The 19,458-nt window shown below is 41.2% G+C and overlaps 1 protein-coding gene across 4 annotated transcripts in view; it reads left to right on the forward strand.

Annotated features, from left to right (window-relative positions):
- LOC143960307 (uncharacterized) overlaps positions 1–19,458 on the forward strand; it is a 233,298-nt gene that overhangs the window by 191,960 nt on the left and 21,880 nt on the right. For all 4 annotated transcript variants that reach the window (XM_077468748.1, XM_077468746.1, XM_077468749.1 and 1 more), the window contains exons 21-24: positions 1,876–1,992; positions 7,516–7,632; positions 11,523–11,639; positions 19,151–19,267. In XM_077468748.1, coding sequence (XP_077324874.1) covers positions 1,876–1,992; positions 7,516–7,632; positions 11,523–11,639; positions 19,151–19,267 — 468 coding nt within the window. The remainder of the gene's footprint in view (positions 1–1,875; positions 1,993–7,515; positions 7,633–11,522; positions 11,640–19,150; positions 19,268–19,458) is intronic.

Below are 19,458 nucleotides of genomic sequence, written 5' to 3' on the forward strand. Positions count from 1 at the left end.
CGCTACATCAGCTGTAGCTAAAATATATGGCCCTTCATTTGAGCATTCTTCCAGAATTTGTAGAATGTGTTTGGTGTCTCTCAGATAAGCTTTAGTATTTTTCACCACCGGTTGGAGAAAATTATCGATATACTCCCCCATTCTTGAGGTAAGCAAATCGATACCGTTCACAATCGGTCTTGGCGGGGGATTGTTCTTGTCTTTGTGAAGTTTAGGTAGATAGTAAATGACTGGGGTCCTCACCGACTCTGGTATCAAAAACTGAGCTTCCTTTTTATTTAGTATAGATTTTTTTGAGACCTAGGTGAACAACTAGTTCCAGCTCCTTCCTACCTCTAAACACCGGATTCTTCGGTAGTTGTTTGTAGGTGTTAGTGTCACTTAATAGATTTACTCCCGTTTCTTCTTTATGTCCAGTGTCTTTAAATCTTCTGTTACAACTTTTTTAAAAACATCTATAAATTTATTATTATTAATCTGAGGGTTAAAAAATGATTTGTTTCTCAAAGTGCTGTGTGCGATTTCATTGGTTGTTGTTGCGTGAATATTCATAGGGTTATTGGTTAGATATTTTTTAATATTCAGGCCTCTTATGTATTTTTGAATATTTATGTATGTCTCGAATTTATCCAAATTCTTCTTAGGGACAAATTTTAGGCCTGTATATACTGTGGCTGGTCTGCAAGTGGTTAAGGGATTGCCTGCACAACCATCTTTATGATATTAATAAGAAACATTTAACTAATGTAGCAAACCGCTTCAACTGTTGTTATGCAAGTGATCCCTCTGCTGTATCTATACCAGGTGTTGAAAAGATCACAGTCCCCAGGAGAGGTGGCGATACGTTCAGATTTTTGTGCAGAAAGGACGTTTTTTGGATCTTCTGTCTGGGTACACGGAAAACTATAGGGCTCAATCATGAACGGGATGTGTCACATTTTTATGAATATAGTACATCCTAGGTTTCTGCTGTTAGTGACCCCGATAAACATATTTTTTTCTGGCTTTTCAAAAAAAAAATATATTATTATTATAATTTTTTTTCAGTCTGTCTTTCATATGATTTATTTGATGTCCTATATCTGTTATATATGTTAGAGTATTTGCACTTGCATCTCTGAGCAGGGGTTCTTATCTGCCAATTATTGCAAGACGTAAACCAATTGTTCCACACAGATTGTTCAAATCACGAATAATTGTTGCATATATGTAATATATATATATATATATATATATATATATATATATATATATATATATAATATAATCTGTAGTGGACATATGTATATGAGCACTAAGGGAGCGTAAAACGCCTTAGCTGGTGGTGCTGTTCCCATCTATTTGTGTTTTTGGTTACGTTTTCTGTTTATTGGCTTGATTAGTTAGGTATTATGTTACTGGGTTTTTGATTCACTTATATTTTTTATGTTTGCTGTGTGCTGGTGTTCGGATGGTTTTTGTTTCACTGTAAATAAATCTCACTTAAACGCATAGACAGTCTGGTCCAAGTTTCTTGAGTGTAGCCATGCAGATTTGGTCATCTCTGCTGCTGAATCCTGACATACCTCCTCCCCTTCTCTGCAATTAGTCTGTATAAGGAAACTTGTGATGAGGGGTGTGAGAAACAGAGAACAAGAATAGGGCACTTCAAGAAGACAAGCACTTAATGTGTAAGAACAGAACACTATAGTGTGAGGGAAGGAAGTAGAATCTTCACTAGAGACATAAGGATGTTGGTAGAACTCCTTGTATGCATCCCAATTCTTCATTTTCAGTTATGACTGGAGTATGCTTTTAATATAACAGGATAACAATTAATATTGTGTTCATAATTGCAGTCTCCGTAGTTATTATTGGTCATCTCTATTCCAACAGGATCAATCTGACCAAACAGACAAGCAGAATTGTACAGAAACCTTTGAAAAACCACAAACAAGAAACAATCCAAAGAATGCAGAGTGTACAGGAGAGGCCAACCTACATCCAGAAAGTGTAATTTCATCTTATTTAATATACTTTTTTTTTATGTATATTTGACAGCTTTGTTTACTATTCCCATTCGAAGCAGGTTGGTGGTTTAAGTTTCCAGCATACACTAAAATCTTTAGATTTTTGGTGGCCTGAACCCAAATGAGAACTAGACTGGGGCAGAAGGAAATTTTCCCCCTTGGGCTGGTGCCTCTGAATAGAGATACTTCACTATTCAGACTTGGATCAGAGCAGGACATGCAGTCAGTGACACATGGGAGGAATGTTATATACTGTAGCTATCTGCTCTCTACGTGGCTCCCACCACTCACACAGCCGGAGTCATCGTGGCTCCCACCACTCACACAGCCGGAGTCCACGGCCAGAAAGCAAGACGGGTGAAGATGGAAGCCTTGTCTGTGGTGACAGCAATGCATACTAGCACATTATGACTTTACCTTGCAGGCTCCAGAAAAAAAAAAACACAGCAGTTTACTACCACTTTAACATTTTAGCCTAGATACAGAGTACAGGGGTCAGGAATATAAAATGGACAGAGTGCAGATGTCAGGATTATGCAATGTACAGTAACTAGTGTATAGGTCAGGTGTATGAAATGTACAGGTGTCAGGAGTATGTAATGTAAATAGTAAAGGGGCATTTCCTCCATTCGGCCGCTCCGTGAGACGATCGCGGGATGCCCGCGGCGATCGAGTCCGCGGGTCCCGCGACCGGACTCACGGGGGTCCCGACCAGCGCGATGGCACGGCGGCAACGAATATTGGACGTACATGTACGCCAATATGCCTGCCCGTGCCATGCTGTCGACGTACATCGTCGTGCGCTGGTCGGGAAGTGGTTAATGGTCTTTTTGTGCAGCCTACATATTGTAGGCCGCAACTACATTCAAGCACATACACGGCTCCTTGTGTGTTACAGCAAATAAAGTCCTCAACCTCATAAGTATTGCCTGTGCTAGTGGCTGTGAACTGGAAGTTCTTCTCCGGCTTACTGGTTCTTGTGCAAGCGAAACAGCGCTTGCAAGGGTAAAAACCCTTACCCGAAAAGAAAGTATAATTCTTTTTAGGTGGATCTGGGATGCTCTTAACTAGTCTATCCCTCAAAGTGGGAGCACGTCTATATATGAATTTTGGTATCTTGGGTAAAACATTCTGTAGGTCTTTGTCATTTAATAAAATGTGCCAGTGTTTTAATGTTTTTTTCTACGCTCTTATATTGGAAATTATAGTCCAAAATAATGGCTCCTTCATTAAAACGTTTGCTTGTTACTTCTTGTCTGGTCTTATCTTTTACCAAATTTTGACGATTCATGTCTTCTACTTCCAATATTTTATCCTCAATAAAAGCCTTTTCGTAACCTTTGTCCTGGAATCTTTGACCCATCAGTCTGGCTTGTTCTCGGAATTCCTCCTGCTTACTGCAGTTCCTCCGCAGTCTCATGAGCTGACCCTTTGGAATATTGTAAATCCAGTTCTTATGATGGCAGCTGGTCACCGGGAGATAACTGTTCCTGTCTACATTCTTGAAAAAAGTTTTTGTATGAAGTTTCCCCTCTTCTTGTGAGATCCCTAAGTCCAGGAAGGTGACTTGTGTTACACTGGAGTCCCATGTGAGCACTATATTCAAGTTATTCTTATTGAGTTTCTCCTGAAATTCATCGAAACTGCTCTTGCTGCCCCTCCAGAGAACTATAATGTCATCTATATATCGTTTGTATATGACCAATTCGACTTGTGGGTTAGAAAACACCATCATATCCTCCCATTGAGACATGAATAGACCCGTTACGCTAGGGGCAAACTTGGCACCATAGCGACTCCTGTAGTCTGATGGTAAAAGTTTTTGATACCAGAGTCGGTGACCCCAGTCATTTACTATCTACCTAAACTTCAATGACCCCTGCTCCAAGCCCATAGTGAGGAGTATCGATTTGCTTACCTTCAAGAATGGGGGAGTATATCGATAATTTCTCCAACCGGTGGGTGAAAAATACTAAAGCTTATCTGAGAGACAAACCAAACACCCTTCATTTGAGCATTCTTCCAGAATTTGTAGAATGTGTTTGGTGTCTCTCAGATAAGCTTTAGTATTTTTCACCACCGGTTGGAGAAAATTATCGATATACTCCCCCATTCTTGAGGTAAGCAAATCGATACCGTTCACAATCGGTCTTGGCGGGGGATTGTTCTTGTCTTTGTGAAGTTTAGGTAGATAGTAAATGACTGGGGTCCTCACCGACTCTGGTATCAAAAACTGAGCTTCCTTTTTATTTAGTATAGATTTTTTTGAGACCTAGGTGAACAACTAGTTCCAGCTCCTTCCTACCTCTAAACACCGGATTCTTCGGTAGTTGTTTGTAGGTGTTAGTGTCACTTAATAGATTTACTCCCGTTTCTTCTTTATGTCCAGTGTCTTTAAATCTTCTGTTACAACTTTTTTAAAAACATCTATAAATTTATTATTATTAATCTGAGGGTTAAAAAATGATTTGTTTCTCAAAGTGCTGTGTGCGATTTCATTGGTTGTTGTTGCGTAAATATTCATAGGGTTATTGGTTAGATATTTTTTAATATTCAGGCCTCTTATGTATTTTTGAATATTTATGTATGTCTCGAATTTATCCAAATTCTTCTTAGGGACAAATTTTAGGCCTGTATATACTGTGGCTGGTCTGCAAGTGGTTAAGGGATTGCCTGCACAACCATCTTTATGATATTAATAAGAAACATTTAACTAATGTAGCAAACCGCTTCAACTGTTGTTATGCAAGTGATCCCTCTGCTGTATCTATACCAGGTGTTGAAAAGATCACAGTCCCCAGGAGAGGTGGCGATACGTTCAGATTTTTGTGCAGAAAGGACGTTTTTTGGATCTTCTGTCTGGGTACACGGAAAACTATAGGGCTCAATCATGAACAGGATGTGTCACATTTTTATGAATATAGTACATCCTAGGTTTCTGCTGTTAGTGACCCCGATAAACATATTTTTTTCTGGCTTTTCAAAAAAAAATATATTATTATTATAATTTTTTTTCAGTCTGTCTTTCATATGATTTATTTGATGTCCTATATCTGTTATATATGTTAGAGTATTTGCACTTGCATCTCTGAGCAGGGGTTCTTATCTGCCAATTATTGCAAGACGCAAACCAATTGTTCCACACAGATTGTTCAAATCACGAATAATTGTTGCATATATGCAGGGCCGCTGATAGGCCAGTACAACTGGCCCTGCTGTACCGGGCCTGACCAGCAGGGGGGGCCCGAGCAACCTGAACTGCAAAATTAATATAGAAAAAAAAAAAAAAAAAAAGATTCTCCTCCACCGATCATCGTCCGCACAACCCCACCCCCGTTCGGTAAGTTTTTTTTTTATTAGATGCGATTAGTCTGTTCTGTATGAGGCTGCAGGGGAGGGACTATTTGTTGTATTTCGGGCGCGGAAGAATACGCCTTCTGCGCCCGCTCCTCCTGCTCCGCACACCGCACAAGTCCCGGCCAGCATACCCTATGGTGTTGCGGAGTGATATTCCTCTCTCTCTCTCTCTCCGCGTGAGAAGTAGCAGAGTGAGAGGAGCACAGAGTGCAGGGGCCGGGCGATCAAGCTATTGTGGACACTGAAGAAGAGGGTGGAAGTGATCTCTGCTGCCCTGCTAGAGCTAACAATTACACAGGTGAGGTGTATGTTTGAAGTTAAACATCTACTACTACTCTGCAAATACTCTGCAATACCTACTCTGCAATACCTACTCTGCAATACCTACTCTGCAATACCTACTCTGCAATACATACTCTGCAATACTCTGCAATACATACTCTGCAATACCTACTCTGCAATACCTACTCTGCAATACCTACTCTGCAATACCTACTCTGCAAAACATACTCTGCAATACATACTCTGCAATACATACTCTGCAATACATACTCTGCAATACCTACTCTGCAATACATACTCTGCAATACCTACTCTGCAATACATACTCTGCAATACCTACTCTGCAATACATACTCTGCAATACATACTCTGCAATACTCTGCAATACATACTCTGCAATACATACCCTGCCAATACATACCCTGCCAATACATACCCTGCCAATACATACCCTGCCAATACTCTGCAATACATACTCTGCCAATACTCTGCAATACTTTATACTTACCCTGCCAATACTCTGCAATACTTACCCTGCCAATACTCTGCCAATGCTCTGCAATACTTACTCTGCCAATACCCTGCCAATGCTCTGCAATACTTACCCTGCCAATACTCTGCAATACATACCCCGCCAATACCCCGCCAATACCCTGACAATACTCTGCAATACTTACCCTGACAATACTCTGCAATACTTACCCTGACAATACTCTGCAATACTTACCCCGCCAATACTCTGCAATACTTACCCCGCCAATACCCTGGCAATACCCTGACAATACTCTGCAATACTTACCCTGCCAATACTCTGCAATACATACCCCGCCAATACTCTGCAATACATACCCCGCCAATACCCTGGCAATACTCTGCAATACTTACCCTGCCAATACTCTCCAAAATACCATTTTATTTATTCAGTAATGGTTTGTATTACATATAGATATTAAAGAGGTATGTTCTCATCTGAAAACAGTATTTCTTTTGGATAATCAAACCTATAACTGACTGGAGAAAACAAATATCACTTGTAGACAAACCTACACTTTGTTTCAAGGTGGGGTCTGGGGAGGGGCAATGAGTGGGGCCAGGGGTGGGGCTAAAGGAGGGACCAGGGGCGGGGCCTGGGTGGAGCTGAAGGGGGCCCCGTCAGGTAGGCTGTACGGGGCCCCATAATTTCTATCAGCGGCCCTGCATATATGTAATATATATATATATATATATATATATATATATATATATATAATATAATATAATCTGTAGTGGACATATGTATATGAGCACTAAGGGAGCGTAAAACGCCTTAGCTGGTGGTGCTGTTCCCATCTATTTGTGTTTTTGGTTACGTTTTCTGTTTATTGGCTTGATTAGTTAGGTATTATGTTACTGGGTTTTTGATTCACTTATATTTTTTATGTTTGCTGTGTGCTGGTGTTCGGATGGTTTTTGTTTCACTGTAAATAAATCTCACTTAAACGCATAGACAGTCTGGTCCAAGTTTCTTGAGTGTAGCCATGCAGATTTGGTCATCTCTGCTGCTGAATCCTGACATACCTCCTCCCCTTCTCTGCAATTAGTCTGTATAAGGAAACTTGTGATGAGGGGTGTGAGAAACAGAGAACAAGAATAGGGCACTTCAAGAAGACAAGCACTTAATGTGTAAGAACAGAACACTATAGTGTGAGGGAAGGAAGTAGAATCTTCACTAGAGACATAAGGATGTTGGTAGAACTCCTTGTATGCATCCCAATTCTTCATTTTCAGTTATGACTGGAGTATGCTTTTAATATAACAGGATAACAATTAATATTGTGTTCATAATTGCAGTCTCCGTAGTTATTATTGGTCATCTCTATTCCAACAGGATCAATCTGACCAAACAGACAAGCAGAATTGTACAGAAACCTTTGAAAAACCACAAACAAGAAACAATCCAAAGAATGCAGAGTGTACAGGAGAGGCCAACCTACATCCAGAAAGTGTAATTTCATCTTATTTAATATACTTTTTTTTTATGTATATTTGACAGCTTTGTTTACTATTCCCATTCGAAGCAGGTTGGTGGTTTAAGTTTCCAGCATACACTAAAATCTTTAGATTTTTGGTGGCCTGAACCCAAATGAGAACTAGACTGGGGCAGAAGGAAATTTTCCCCCTTGGGCTGGTGCCTCTGAATAGAGATACTTCACTATTCAGACTTGGATCAGAGCAGGACATGCAGTCAGTGACACATGGGAGGAATGTTATATACTGTAGCTATCTGCTCTCTACGTGGCTCCCACCACTCACACAGCCGGAGTCATCGTGGCTCCCACCACTCACACAGCCGGAGTCCACGGCCAGAAAGCAAGACGGGTGAAGATGGAAGCCTTGTCTGTGGTGACAGCAATGCATACTAGCACATTATGACTTTACCTTGCAGGCTCCAGAAAAAAAAAAACACAGCAGTTTACTACCACTTTAACATTTTAGCCTAGATACAGAGTACAGGGGTCAGGAATATAAAATGGACAGAGTGCAGATGTCAGGATTATGCAATGTACAGTAACTAGTGTATAGGTCAGGTGTATGAAATGTACAGGTGTCAGGAGTATGTAATGTAAATAGTAAAGGGGCATTTCCTCCATTCGGCCGCTCCGTGAGACGATCGCGGGGATGCCCGCGGCGATCGAGTCCGCGGGTCCCGCGACCGGACTCACGGGGGTCCCGACCAGCGCGATGGCACGGCGGCAACGAATATTGGACGTACATGTACGCCAATATGCCTGCCCGTGCCATGCTGTCGACGTACATCGTCGTGCGCTGGTCGGGAAGTGGTTAATGGTCTTTTTGTGCAGCCTACATATTGTAGGCCGCAACTACATTCAAGCACATACACGGCTCCTTGTGTGTTACAGCAAATAAAGTCCTCAACCTCATAAGTATTGCCTGTGCTAGTGGCTGTGAACTGGAAGTTCTTCTCCGGCTTACTGGTTCTTGTGCAAGCGAAACAGCGCTTGCAAGGGTAAAAACCCTTACCCGAAAAGAAAGTATAATTCTTTTTAGGTGGATCTGGGATGCTCTTAACTAGTCTATCCCTCAAAGTGGGAGCACGTCTATATATGAATTTTGGTATCTTGGGTAAAACATTCTGTAGGTCTTTGTCATTTAATAAAATGTGCCAGTGTTTTAATGTTTTTTTCTACGCTCTTATATTGGAAATTATAGTCCAAAATAATGGCTCCTTCATTAAAACGTTTGCTTGTTACTTCTTGTCTGGTCTTATCTTTTACCAAATTTTGACGATTCATGTCTTCTACTTCCAATATTTTATCCTCAATAAAAGCCTTTTCGTAACCTTTGTCCTGGAATCTTTGACCCATCAGTCTGGCTTGTTCTCGGAATTCCTCCTGCTTACTGCAGTTCCTCCGCAGTCTCATGAGCTGACCCTTTGGAATATTGTAAATCCAGTTCTTATGATGGCAGCTGGTCACCGGGAGATAACTGTTCCTGTCTACATTCTTGAAAAAAGTTTTTGTATGAAGTTTCCCCTCTTCTTGTGAGATCCCTAAGTCCAGGAAGGTGACTTGTGTTTCACTGGAGTCCCATGTGAGCACTATATTCAAGTTATTCTTATTGAGTTTCTCCTGAAATTCATCGAAACTGCTCTTGCTGCCCCTCCAGAGAACTATAATGTCATCTATATATCGTTTGTATATGACCAATTTGACTTGTGGGTTAGAAAACACCATCATATCCTCCCATTGAGACATGAATAGACCCGTTACGCTAGGGGCAAACTTGGCACCCATAGCGACTCCTGTAGTCTGATGGTAAAAGTTTTTGTTATACCAGAAATAGTTGTTCTTTAGACAGAAGTCCAAACACTTAACCAGGTATTTTCTTTGAGCACAGATCAAGTTAGAATGTTTTCTAAGACCCCATTTGACTGCTTCACAAGCCTCATAGTGAGGGATGATAGTATACAATGACGCTACATCAGCTGTAGCTAAAATATATGGCCCTTCATTTGAGCATTCTTCCAGAATTTGTAGAATGTGTTTGGTGTCTCTCAGATAAGCTTTAGTATTTTTCACCACCGGTTGGAGAAAATTATCGATATACTCCCCCATTCTTGAGGTAAGCAAATCGATACCGTTCACAATCGGTCTTGGCGGGGGATTGTTCTTGTCTTTGTGAAGTTTAGGTAGATAGTAAATGACTGGGGTCCTCACCGACTCTGGTATCAAAAACTGAGCTTCCTTTTTATTTAGTATAGATTTTTTTGAGACCTAGGTGAACAACTAGTTCCAGCTCCTTCCTACCTCTAAACACCGGATTCTTCGGTAGTTGTTTGTAGGTGTTAGTGTCACTTAATAGATTTACTCCCGTTTCTTCTTTATGTCCAGTGTCTTTAAATCTTCTGTTACAACTTTTTTAAAAACATCTATAAATTTATTATTATTAATCTGAGGGTTAAAAAATGATTTGTTTCTCAAAGTGCTGTGTGCGATTTCATTGGTTGTTGTTGCGTGAATATTCATAGGGTTATTGGTTAGATATTTTTTAATATTCAGGCCTCTTATGTATTTTTGAATATTTATGTATGTCTCGAATTTATCCAAATTCTTCTTAGGGACAAATTTTAGGCCTGTATATACTGTGGCTGGTCTGCAAGTGGTTAAGGGATTGCCTGCACAACCATCTTTATGATATTAATAAGAAACATTTAACTAATGTAGCAAACCGCTTCAACTGTTGTTATGCAAGTGATCCCTCTGCTGTATCTATACCAGGTGTTGAAAAGATCACAGTCCCCAGGAGAGGTGGCGATACGTTCAGATTTTTGTGCAGAAAGGACGTTTTTTGGATCTTCTGTCTGGGTACACGGAAAACTATAGGGCTCAATCATGAACGGGATGTGTCACATTTTTATGAATATAGTACATCCTAGGTTTCTGCTGTTAGTGACCCCGATAAACATATTTTTTTCTGGCTTTTCAAAAAAAAAATATATTATTATTATAATTTTTTTTCAGTCTGTCTTTCATATGATTTATTTGATGTCCTATATCTGTTATATATGTTAGAGTATTTGCACTTGCATCTCTGAGCAGGGGTTCTTATCTGCCAATTATTGCAAGACGCAAACCAATTGTTCCACACAGATTGTTCAAATCACGAATAATTGTTGCATATATGTAATATATATATATATATATATATATATATATATATATATATATATATATATATATATATATATATATATATAATATAATCTGTAGTGGACATATGTATATGAGCACTAAGGGAGCAGCGTAAAACGCCTTAGCTGGTGGTGCTGTTCCCATCTATTTGTGTTTTTGGTTACGTTTTCTGTTTATTGGCTTGATTAGTTAGGTATTATGTTACTGGGTTTTTGATTCACTTATATTTTTTATGTTTGCTGTGTGCTGGTGTTCGGATGGTTTTTGTTTCACTGTAAATAAATCTCACTTAAACGCATAGACAGTCTGGTCCAAGTTTCTTGAGTGTAGCCATGCAGATTTGGTCATCTCTGCTGCTGAATCCTGACATACCTCCTTCCCTTCTCTGCAATTAGTCTGTATAAGGAAACTTGTGATGAGGGGTGTGAGAAACAGAGAACAAGAATAGGGCACTTCAAGAAGACAAGCACTTAATGTGTAAGAACAGAACACTATAGTGTGAGGGAAGGAAGTAGAATCTTCACTAGAGACATAAGGATGTTGGTAGAACTCCTTGTATGCATCCCAATTCTTCATTTTCAGTTATGACTGGAGTATGCTTTTAATATAACAGGATAACAATTAATATTGTGTTCATAATTGCAGTCTCCGTAGTTATTATTGGTCATCTCTATTCCAACAGGATCAATCTGACCAAACAGACAAGCAGAATTGTACAGAAACCTTTGAAAAACCACAAACAAGAAACAATCCAAAGAATGCAGAGTGTACAGGAGAGGCCAACCTACATCCAGAAAGTGTAATTTCATCTTATTAAATATACTTTTTTTTTATGTATATTTGACAGCTTTGTTTACTATTCCCATTCGAAGCAGGTTGGTGGTTTAAGTTTCCAGCATACACTAAAATCTTTAGATTTTTGGTGGCCTGAACCCAAATGAGAACTAGACTGGGGCAGAAGGAAATTTTCCCCCTTGGGCTGGTGCCTCTGAATAGAGATACTTCACTATTCAGACTTGGATCAGAGCAGGACATGCAGTCAGTGACACATGGGAGGAATGTTATATACTGTAGCTATCTGCTCTCTACGTGGCTCCCACCACTCACACAGCCGGAGTCATCGTGGCTCCCACCACTCACACAGCCGGAGTCCACGGCCAGAAAGCAAGACGGGTGAAGATGGAAGCCTTGTCTGTGGTGACAGCAATGCATACTAGCACATTATGACTTTACCTTGCAGGCTCCAGAAAAAAAAAAACACAGCAGTTTACTACCACTTTAACATTTTAGCCTAGATACAGAGTACAGGGGTCAGGAATATAAAATGGACAGAGTGCAGATGTCAGGATTATGCAATGTACAGTAACTAGTGTATAGGTCAGGTGTATGAAATGTACAGGTGTCAGGAGTATGTAATGTAAATAGTAAAGGGGCATTTCCCCCATTCGGCCGCTCCGTGAGACGATCGCGGGGATGCCCGCGGCGATCGAGTCCGCGGGTCCCGCGACCGGACTCACGGGGGTCCCGACCAGCGCGATGGCACGGCGGCAACGAATATTGGACGTACATGTACGCCAATATGCCTGCCCGTGCCATGCTGTCGACGTACATCGTCGTGCGCTGGTCGGGAAGTGGTTAATGGTCTTTTTGTGCAGCCTACATATTGTAGGCCGCAACTACATTCAAGCACATACACGGCTCCTTGTGTGTTACAGCAAATAAAGTCCTCAACCTCATAAGTATTGCCTGTGCTAGTGGCTGTGAACTGGAAGTTCTTCTCCGGCTTACTGGTTCTTGTGCAAGCGAAACAGCGCTTGCAAGGGTAAAAACCCTTACCCGAAAAGAAAGTATAATTCTTTTTAGGTGGATCTGGGATGCTCTTAACTAGTCTATCCCTCAAAGTGGGAGCACGTCTATATATGAATTTTGGTATCTTGGGTAAAACATTCTGTAGGTCTTTGTCATTTAATAAAATGTGCCAGTGTTTTAATGTTTTTTTCTACGCTCTTATATTGGAAATTATAGTCCAAAATAATGGCTCCTTCATTAAAACGTTTGCTTGTTACTTCTTGTCTGGTCTTATCTTTTACCAAATTTTGACGATTCATGTCTTCTACTTCCAATATTTTATCCTCAATAAAAGCCTTTTCGTAACCTTTGTCCTGGAATCTTTGACCCATCAGTCTGGCTTGTTCTCGGAATTCCTCCTGCTTACTGCAGTTCCTCCGCAGTCTCATGAGCTGACCCTTTGGAATATTGTAAATCCAGTTCTTATGATGGCAGCTGGTCACCGGGAGATAACTGTTCCTGTCTACATTCTTGAAAAAAGTTTTTGTATGAAGTTTCCCCTCTTCTTGTGAGATCCCTAAGTCCAGGAAGGTGACTTGTGTTTCACTGGAGTCCCATGTGAGCACTATATTCAAGTTATTCTTATTGAGTTTCTCCTGAAATTCATCGAAACTGCTCTTGCTGCCCCTCCAGAGAACTATAATGTCATCTATATATCGTTTGTATATGACCAATTTGACTTGTGGGTTAGAAAACACCATCATATCCTCCCATTGAGACATGAATAGACCCGTTACACTAGGGGCAAACTTGGCACCCATAGCGACTCCTGTAGTCTGATGGTAAAAGTTTTTGTTATACCAGAAATAGTTGTTCTTTAGACAGAAGTCCAAACACTTAACCAGGTATTTTCTTTGAGCACAGATCAAGTTAGAATGTTTTCTAAGACCCCATTTGACTGCTTCACAAGCCTCATAGTGAGGGATGATAGTATACAATGACGCTACATCAGCTGTAGCTAAAATATATGGCCCTTCATTTGAGCATTCTTCCAGAATTTGTAGAATGTGTTTGGTGTCTCTCAGATAAGCTTTAGTATTTTTCACCACCGGTTGGAGAAAATTATCGATATACTCCCCCATTCTTGAGGTAAGCGAATCGATACCGTTCACAATCGGTCTTGGCGGGGGATTGTTCTTGTCTTTGTGAAGTTTAGGTAGATAGTAAATGACTGGGGTCCTCACCGACTCTGGTATCAAAAACTGAGCTTCCTTTTTATTTAGTATAGATTTTTTTGAGACCTAGGTGAACAACTAGTTCCAGCTCCTTCCTACCTCTAAACACCGGATTCTTCGGTAGTTGTTTGTAGGTGTTAGTGTCACTTAATAGATTTACTCCCGTTTCTTCTTTATGTCCAGTGTCTTTAAATCTTCTGTTACAACTTTTTTAAAAACATCTATAAATTTATTATTATTAATCTGAGGGTTAAAAAATGATTTGTTTCTCAAAGTGCTGTGTGCGATTTCATTGGTTGTTGTTGCGTGAATATTCATAGGGTTATTGGTTAGATATTTTTTAATATTCAGGCCTCTTATGTATTTTTGAATATTTATGTATGTCTCGAATTTATCCAAATTCTTCTTAGGGACAAATTTTAGGCCTGTATATACTGTGGCTGGTCTGCAAGTGGTTAAGGGATTGCCTGCACAACCATCTTTATGATATTAATAAGAAACATTTAACTAATGTAGCAAACCGCTTCAACTGTTGTTATGCAAGTGATCCCTCTGCTGTATCTATACCAGGTGTTGAAAAGATCACAGTCCCCAGGAGAGGTGGCGATACGTTCAGATTTTTGTGCAGAAAGGACGTTTTTTGGATCTTCTGTCTGGGTACACGGAAAACTATAGGGCTCAATCATGAACGGGATGTGTCACATTTTTATGAATATAGTACATCCTAGGTTTCTGCTGTTAGTGACCCCGATAAACATATTTTTTTCTGGCTTTTCAAAAAAAAAAATATATTATTATTATAATTTTTTTTCAGTCTGTCTTTCATATGATTTATTTGATGTCCTATATCTGTTATATATGTTAGAGTATTTGCACTTGCATCTCTGAGCAGGGGTTCTTATCTGCCAATTATTGCAAGACGCAAACCAATTGTTCCACACAGATTGTTCAAATCACGAATAATTGTTGCATATATGTAATATATATATATATATATATATATATATATATATATATATATATATATATATAATATAATCTGTAGTGGACATATGTATATGAGCACTAAGGGAGCGTAAAACGCCTTAGCTGGTGGTGCTGTTCCCATCTATTTGTGTTTTTGGTTACGTTTTCTGTTTATTGGCTTGATTAGTTAGGTATTATGTTACTGGGTTTTTGATTCACTTATATTTTTTATGTTTGCTGTGTGCTGGTGTTCGGATGGTTTTTGTTTCACTGTAAATAAATCTCACTTAACCACTTGCCGACCGCCTCACGCCGATGTACGTCATCAGAATGGCACGGGCAGGCATAAGCACGTACATGTACGTGCTTTGCCTCCCGCGGGTCGGGGGCCCGATCGGGCCCCCGCCCGGTGCCTGCGGCGGTCGGTTTTCGTTCGGGAGCGATCCCGGACGAGGGGACGGCCATTCATTCATGGCCACCCCCTCGCGATCGCTCCCGACGAATGGAAATCCCCGGTGACATCACTTCCTCTCCTGTAATGTAAACACAGGAGAGGAAGTGATGTATTCTCTCCTCCGTGTCGGTATTTTTCGTTCCGACACGGAGGAGAGCGGATCAGTGAGTTGCACCAACACATCCCACACACAGTAGAACATGCCAGGCACACTCACACCCCCCCTTTACCCCCCGATCACCCCCCCAATTACCCCTGCCCCCCAGTCACAGTGACACCAATGTCATTTTTTTTTTTTTTTTTTTTTTTTTTTGCATTGGTGTCATTTGTGACTGTAATAACTGTTAGGGCAGTTAGGGTTAGCCCCCTTTAGTTCTAATGTACCCCCCTAACCCCCCCAATAAAGGTTTAACCCCGTGATCACCCCCCGTCGCCAGTGTCACTAAGGCTGGGTTCACATTGCAGCGGTTTATGAGAACGAATGTGATTCGCACCGCACTGCAGTGCAAATCACATCCGATCTCTGTGCGATTCGAGTTCAGCCATTCGCCGCACCCGCCGCACCCGCCACACCCGCCGCACCCGCCGCAAATTCGCACGGGACCCTTTTTTTGGCCCGCAGCAGAATCGGATCGCATGGGTGTTCACACCATGCGATCCGAGTTTGCAGATCGCACTGCGATATGCGAACTGATCTGGGGGTGTCAGTAACATTTCACTGACACTCCCAGCAGTTCGCATAGGGCAGTGTGAACTGCCGCCGGGAGGCATGCGATGCGGGAACCCGCCGCGGATTCGCGGCGTTTCCGCATCGCTCCAGTGTGAACCCAGCCTAATAAGCGATCATTTTTCTGATCGCCGTATTAGTGTCACAGGTGACGCTAGTTAGGCAGGTAGGTATTTAGGTTCGCCGCAGCTTTTTATAGCGCTAGGGACCCCCATATACTACCGCATAAAGCCCCCTGATTGCCCCCTAGTTAACCCTTTCACCAGTGATCACCATATAACTGTTACAGGTGACGCTGGTTGGTTAGTTATTTTTTTATAGTTTCAGGGCACCCGCCATTTATTACCTAATAAAGGTTTAACCCCCTGATCACCCGGCAGGTGTCATTTGTGACTAATAACTGTTAGGGCAGTTAGGGTTAGCCCCCTTTAGTTCTAAGGTACCCCCCTAACCCCCCCAATAAAGGTTTAACCCCGTGATCACCCCCCGTCGCCAGTGTCACTAAGGCTGGGTTCACATTGCAGCGGTTTATGAGAACGGATGTGATTCGCACCGCACTGCAGTGCAAATCACATCCGATCTCTGTGCGATTCGAGTTCAGCTATACAGATAGTATGGCTGAATTCGTGTCGCACCCGCCGCACCCGCCGCAAACTCGCACGGGACCCTTTTTTTGGTCCGCAGCAGAATCGGATCGCATGGGTGTTCACACCATGCGATCCAAGTTTGCAGATCGCACTGCGATATGCGAACTGATCTGGGGGTGTCATTAACATTTCACTGACACTCCCAGCAGTTCGCATAGGGCAGTGTGAACTGCCGCCGGGAGGCATGCGATGCGGGAACCCGCCGCGCATTCGTGGCGTTCCCGCATCGCTCCAGTGTGAACCCAGCCTAATAAGCGATCGTTTTTCTGATCGCTGTATTAGTGTCACAGGTGACGCTAGTTAGGCAGGTAGGTATTTAGGTTCGCCGCAGCTTTTTATAGCGCCAGGGACCCCCATATACTACCGCATAAAGCCCCCTGATTGCCCCCTAGTTAACCCTTTCACCAGTGATCACCATATAACTGTTACAGGTGACGCTGGTTGGTTAGTTATTTTTTTATAGTTTCAGGGCACCCGCCATTTATTACCTAGTCTCACTAGTGTACCCCTAAATTTAGGGGTGTCTACTTTCTAAAATGGGGTCATTTGGGGGGGGGGGTTTGTGCCATCTTGGCATTTTATGGCCTTCAAAACTGTAACGCCCTTAGAAAGCCTGAAGGCGGTGCTTGGTTTTTGGGGCCCCGTACGCGGCTAGGCTCCCAAAAAGTCCCACATATGTGGTATCCCCGTACTCAGGAGAAGCAGCAGAATTTATTTTGGGGTGTCATTTCACATATGCCCATGGCATGCGTGAGCAATATATCATTTAGTGACAACTTTGTGAAAAAAAAAAAAAGTTTGTAATTTTCCCGCAACTTGTGGCAAAATATAAAATATTCCATGGACTCAACATGCCTCTCAGCAAATAGCTTGGGGTGTCTACTTTCTAAAATGGGGTCATTTGTGGGGGTTTTGTGCCATCTTGGCATTTTATGGCCTTCAAAACTGTAATAGGTAGTGAGAAGTGAACTCAAAAAATTACGCCCTTAGAAAGCCTGAAGGCGGTGCTTGGTTTTCGGGGCCCCGTACGCGGCTAGGCTCCCAAAAAGTCCCACATATGTGGTATCCCCGTACTCAGGAGAAGCAGCAGAATTTATTTTGGGGTGTCATTTCACATATGCCCATGGCATGCATGAGCAATATATCATTTAGTGACAACTTTGTGAAAAAAAAAAAAAAAAAAAAAAAGTTTGTAATTTTCCCGCAACTTGTGGCAAAATATAAAATATTCCATGGACTCAACATGCCTCTCAGCAAATAGCTTGGGGTGTCTACTTTCTAAAATGGGGTCATTTGTGGGGGTTTTGTGCCATCTTGGCATTTTATGGCCTTCAAAACTGTAATAGGTAGTGAGGCGTGAAATCAAAAATTTACGCCCTTAGAAAGCCTGAAGGCGGTGCTTGGTTTTCGGGGCCCTGTACGCGGCTAGGCTCCCAAAAAGTCCCACATATGTGGTATCCCCGTACTCAGGAGAAGCAGCAGAATTTATTTTGGGGTGTCATTTCACATACGCCCATAGCATGTGTGAGCAATATATCATTTAGTGACAACTTTGTGTAAAAAAAAAAAAAAAATTTTTTTTTTGTCATTATTCAATCGCTTGAGGCAAAAAAATAAAATATTCAATGGGCTCAACATGCCTCTTATCAATTTCCTTAGGGGGTCTACTTTCCAAAATGGGGTCATTTGGGGGGGTTTTGTACTGCCCTGTCATTTTAGCACCTCAAGAAATGAGATAGACAGTCGTAAACTAAAAGCTGCGTAAATTCCAGAAAACGTACCTTAGTTTGTAGATGTGACAACTTTTGCGCAAACCAATAAATATACAATTATTGACTTTTTTTTTACCAAAGACATGTGGCTGAATACATTTTGGCCTAAATGTATGACTAAAATTGAGTTTATTGGATTTTTCTAATAACAAAAAGTAGAAAATATCATTTTTTTTCAAAATTTGCGGTCTTTTTACGTTTATATCGCAAAAAATAAAAATCGCAGAGGCAATCAAATACCATCAAAAGAAAGCTCTATTTGTGGGAAGAAAAGGACGCAAATTTTGTTTGGGTACAACATTGCATGACCGCGCAATTACCAGAGTGGTTAAACGCATAGACAGTCTGGTCCAAGTTTCTTGAGTGTAGCCATGCAGATTTGGTCATCTCTGCTGCTGAATCCTGACATACCTCCTTCCCTTCTCTGCAATTAGTCTGTATAAGGAAACTTGTGATGAGGGGTGTGAGAAACAGAGAACAAGAATAGGGCACTTCAAGAAGACAAGCACTTAATGTGTAAGAACAGAACACTATAGTGTGAGGGAAGGAAGTAGAATCTTCACTAGAGACATAAGGATGTTGGTAGAACTCCTTGTATGCATCCCAATTCTTCATTTTCAGTTATGACTGGAGTATGCTTTTAATATAACAGGATAACAATTAATATTGTGTTCATAATTGCAGTCTCCGTAGTTATTATTGGTCATCTCTATTCCAACAGGATCAATCTGACCAAACAGACAAGCAGAATTGTACAGAAACCTTTGAAAAACCACAAACAAGAAACAATCCAAAGAATGCAGAGTGTACAGGAGAGGCCAACCTACATCCAGAAAGTGTAATTTCATCTTATTAAATATACTTTTTTTTTATGTATATTTGACAGCTTTGTTTACTATTCCCATTCGAAGCAGGTTGGTGGTTTAAGTTTCCAGCATACACTAAAATCTTTAGATTTTTGGTGGCCTGAACCCAAATGAGAACTAGACTGGGGCAGAAGGAAATTTTCCCCCTTGGGCTGGTGCCTCT

Source organism: Lithobates pipiens, unplaced genomic scaffold (genome assembly GCF_037356315.1).
Source record: "Lithobates pipiens isolate NorthernLeopardFrog02 unplaced genomic scaffold, aLitPip1_a1.2 Scaffold_8, whole genome shotgun sequence".
Classification (NCBI taxonomy): Eukaryota; Metazoa; Chordata; class Amphibia; order Anura; family Ranidae; genus Lithobates; species Lithobates pipiens.